The following is a 2728-nucleotide window of genomic DNA, read 5'->3' on the forward strand; positions in this document are numbered from 1 at the left end:
GGCAACGGCAAAACACCTCTGAATGTCTCTTGCCTTGACCTGGATGGTCCAGACTAACCTGATCTCACCAGATCTCGGAAGCTAAGCAGGGTCGGCCCTGGTTAGTCCTTGGACGGGAGACCACCAAGGAAGTCCAGGGTTGCTGCACAGAGGCAGGCAACGGCAAACCAACTCTGAACGTCTCTTGCCTTGACCTGAATGGCCCAGACTAACCTGATCTCATCAGATCTCGGAAGCTAAGCAGGGTCGGCCCTGGTTAGTCCTTGGACGGGAGACCACCAAGGAAGTCCAGGGTTGCTGCGCAGAGGTAGGCAACGGCAAAACACCTCTGAACGTCTCTTGCCTTGACCTGGATGGCCCAGACTTACCTGATCTCACCAGATCTCGGAAGCTAAGCAGGGTCGGCCCTGGTTAGTCCTTGGATGGGAGACCACCAAGGAAGTCCAGGGTTGCTGCGCAGAGGCAGGCAACGGCAAAACACCTCTGAACGTCTCTTGGCAGGTGTAATAGCAGGACACCCTGACCTGGATGGCCCAGGTTCGCCCGATCTCGTCAGATCTCGGAAGCTAAGGAGGGTCGGCCCTGGTTAGTACTTGGATGGGAGACCACCGTGGGTTGTTACTCAGAAGCGGGCAATGGCAGACCACCTCTGAAAGCCTCTTGCCTTGGAAACCCCATGAGGGGGTCGCCAGAAGTCAGCCTTGTCTTGACGGCTCTTTCCACCACGGCAGGAACAGAGTCGTCTTAGAATGACCCTTCCTGCCTGGCTCTGTGGTGTCTTCTTTCTTCTAGTATGACATCCAGGTTACAGCTGCGGTGGAAAGGGAGTCCGTGAGATAAAAGTCACCCAAGCTTCTGTTTCTCAAGAATATAGCTGACCAGCTCCTTCCTAAAATACTTTGTCTTCTTCTGCCCATACTAGCATCTCCAGATTTCTTTCTTCCAGGGCTCTTTTTGTAGAAAAAGCCCAGCAGGAACTCATTAGCATAATAGGCCACACCCAACAGCAGGAACTCATTAGCATATTGGGCCACACCCCTGACAGCACAGCTCATTAGCACATTAGGCCGCACCCACCTGTTACCAGAAGTGTGGCTATCCAGCCACGCCCACCTTTTGCTTCTTATTCTGTTTACCTTGTTTGTTGTCAAAACCCAGGGCCTTTTTTTGAAGCAGGAACTCCTTTGCATGTTAGGCCACACACCCCTAATGTAGCCAATCCTAATGAGGTTCTGCTGCTGGGTGTGGCCTATTATGCTAATGAGTTCCTGCTGGGCGTGGCCGACTCGGGAGCCAGCCGGAACTCCGTTCCTGTGCGTTCCTGCCCAAAAATAGCCCTGCTTCTCCCCATGTTCATTCAGCTCTTCCTTTCTACCACAGTCTGTACAACTAGGGGCGAGGGTCCTCCTGCTTTCGGGTCCCCAATCCGCCAATGGCCAGCTGGCCGGCGGGGGAGTCCCACCCCCAAAGAGCCCCATCATGCCCGATGTGCCCGGCATGACAACATCACCTGGACTTGACATCATCATGCTGATGCTCTAGCATTTGGGTTAAAGCTATGGTGACCATAGAGGGGAGGGGGTTTTGCCCAAATGCTAGAGCGTCCCCTGCATTCATTGCAGACCTATATGTCGGTACCTGCCCTGAACCTACAATGTGGGGAGGGTGGGATGTAAGTCTAACAAAATAACTAAATAAATAAGTAGCGTGCCCAGCGTGATGACGTCATTCCCGGGTGTGATGTCATCGCGAAGATCCCAGGACAGAGCAGGAGCACCCCCAGCGACAGCCAGGTAAGACCGGGCAATCCTATGTCCAGCAACAGAAAGGTGAGGGCTCCACAATACCACCCGTTTGAGATGTTCTTCCAGCATCCCTGGCCGCCGGGATGAAAAGAACAGCACAGCTAGTCCCAGCGATCCCAGGGAGGTGGGGGCTTCTTGTTGGACACATGAACCAGACGAATGGGCCGCCCAAGTCAGTATTGCCTACTCAGAGTGGCAGCGGCTCTCCAGGGTCTCAGGCAGAGGTCCTTCACATCACCTATTTACCATCTGATCCTTTGACCTGCAGATGCCAGGGATCTCACCCTAGGTGGGCCTACCGTTGAGGTTGACCTGGAAACTCCAACTGGTGCAGAATGCAGTGGCGCCGGTCCTTATGGAGGTCCTGCGTACAGCACACGTCCATCCTGTGCTGCGGGAGCTGCACTGGCTGCCGGTGGAGTACCAGATCAGGCTTAAGGCCCTTAACAGTCAGGGCCCCATGTATCTTCAGGACCCCCTTTTCCAGTATACCCCCAGAAGAGCATTGCGCTCAGTAGATCAGAACCTACGGTTGGTCACCAGCCTGAGGGATGTCTGGCTGTCCTCGACCAGGGCCAGGGCGTTTTCTGTCCTGGCCCCAACCTGGTGGAAGAACTCTCTGCCAAATCACATCCATGCAATTCCACAGGGCCCATAAGGCAGAGATGTTCTGCCAGGCATTTGGTGAGGACATCGACGGGTCACCTTGTGGGCACTCCCATCCCCTGCCCTCCCATAGGGCAGTGGCACTACTGGAATTTTCTAGCACCATCTTTTACGTTAATTAGTGTGTTTTATTGTTTTAAACTGTTTTTAAATTATATGTGTTATGAATTTACTATGTTGTACACCGCTCTGAGCCCTGCCCAAGCAGGGGGAGGGCAGTCTAAAATCTGAGATGGATGGATGGATGGATGGATGGA

The 2728-nt window shown here is 53.8% G+C and overlaps 1 protein-coding gene across 1 annotated transcript in view; it reads left to right on the forward strand.

The window, feature by feature from the left end:
* LOC107119289 (TBC1 domain family member 21-like) overlaps positions 1-2336 on the forward strand; it is a gene marked incomplete at its 3' end in the record, with an annotated part of 35383 nt that extends 33047 nt beyond the window's left edge. The window contains exon 7 of the mRNA XM_015421754.1: positions 2140-2336. Within this exon, the coding sequence (XP_015277240.1) occupies positions 2140-2336 (197 nt within the window). The remainder of the gene's footprint in view (positions 1-2139) is intronic.
* Positions 2337-2728: the final 392 nt, after the last annotated feature.

Source organism: Gekko japonicus, unplaced genomic scaffold, assembly GCF_001447785.1.
Source record: "Gekko japonicus isolate JY-2015 unplaced genomic scaffold, Gekko_japonicus_V1.1 scaffold4099, whole genome shotgun sequence".
In the NCBI taxonomy this organism is placed as follows: Eukaryota; Metazoa; Chordata; class Lepidosauria; order Squamata; family Gekkonidae; genus Gekko; species Gekko japonicus.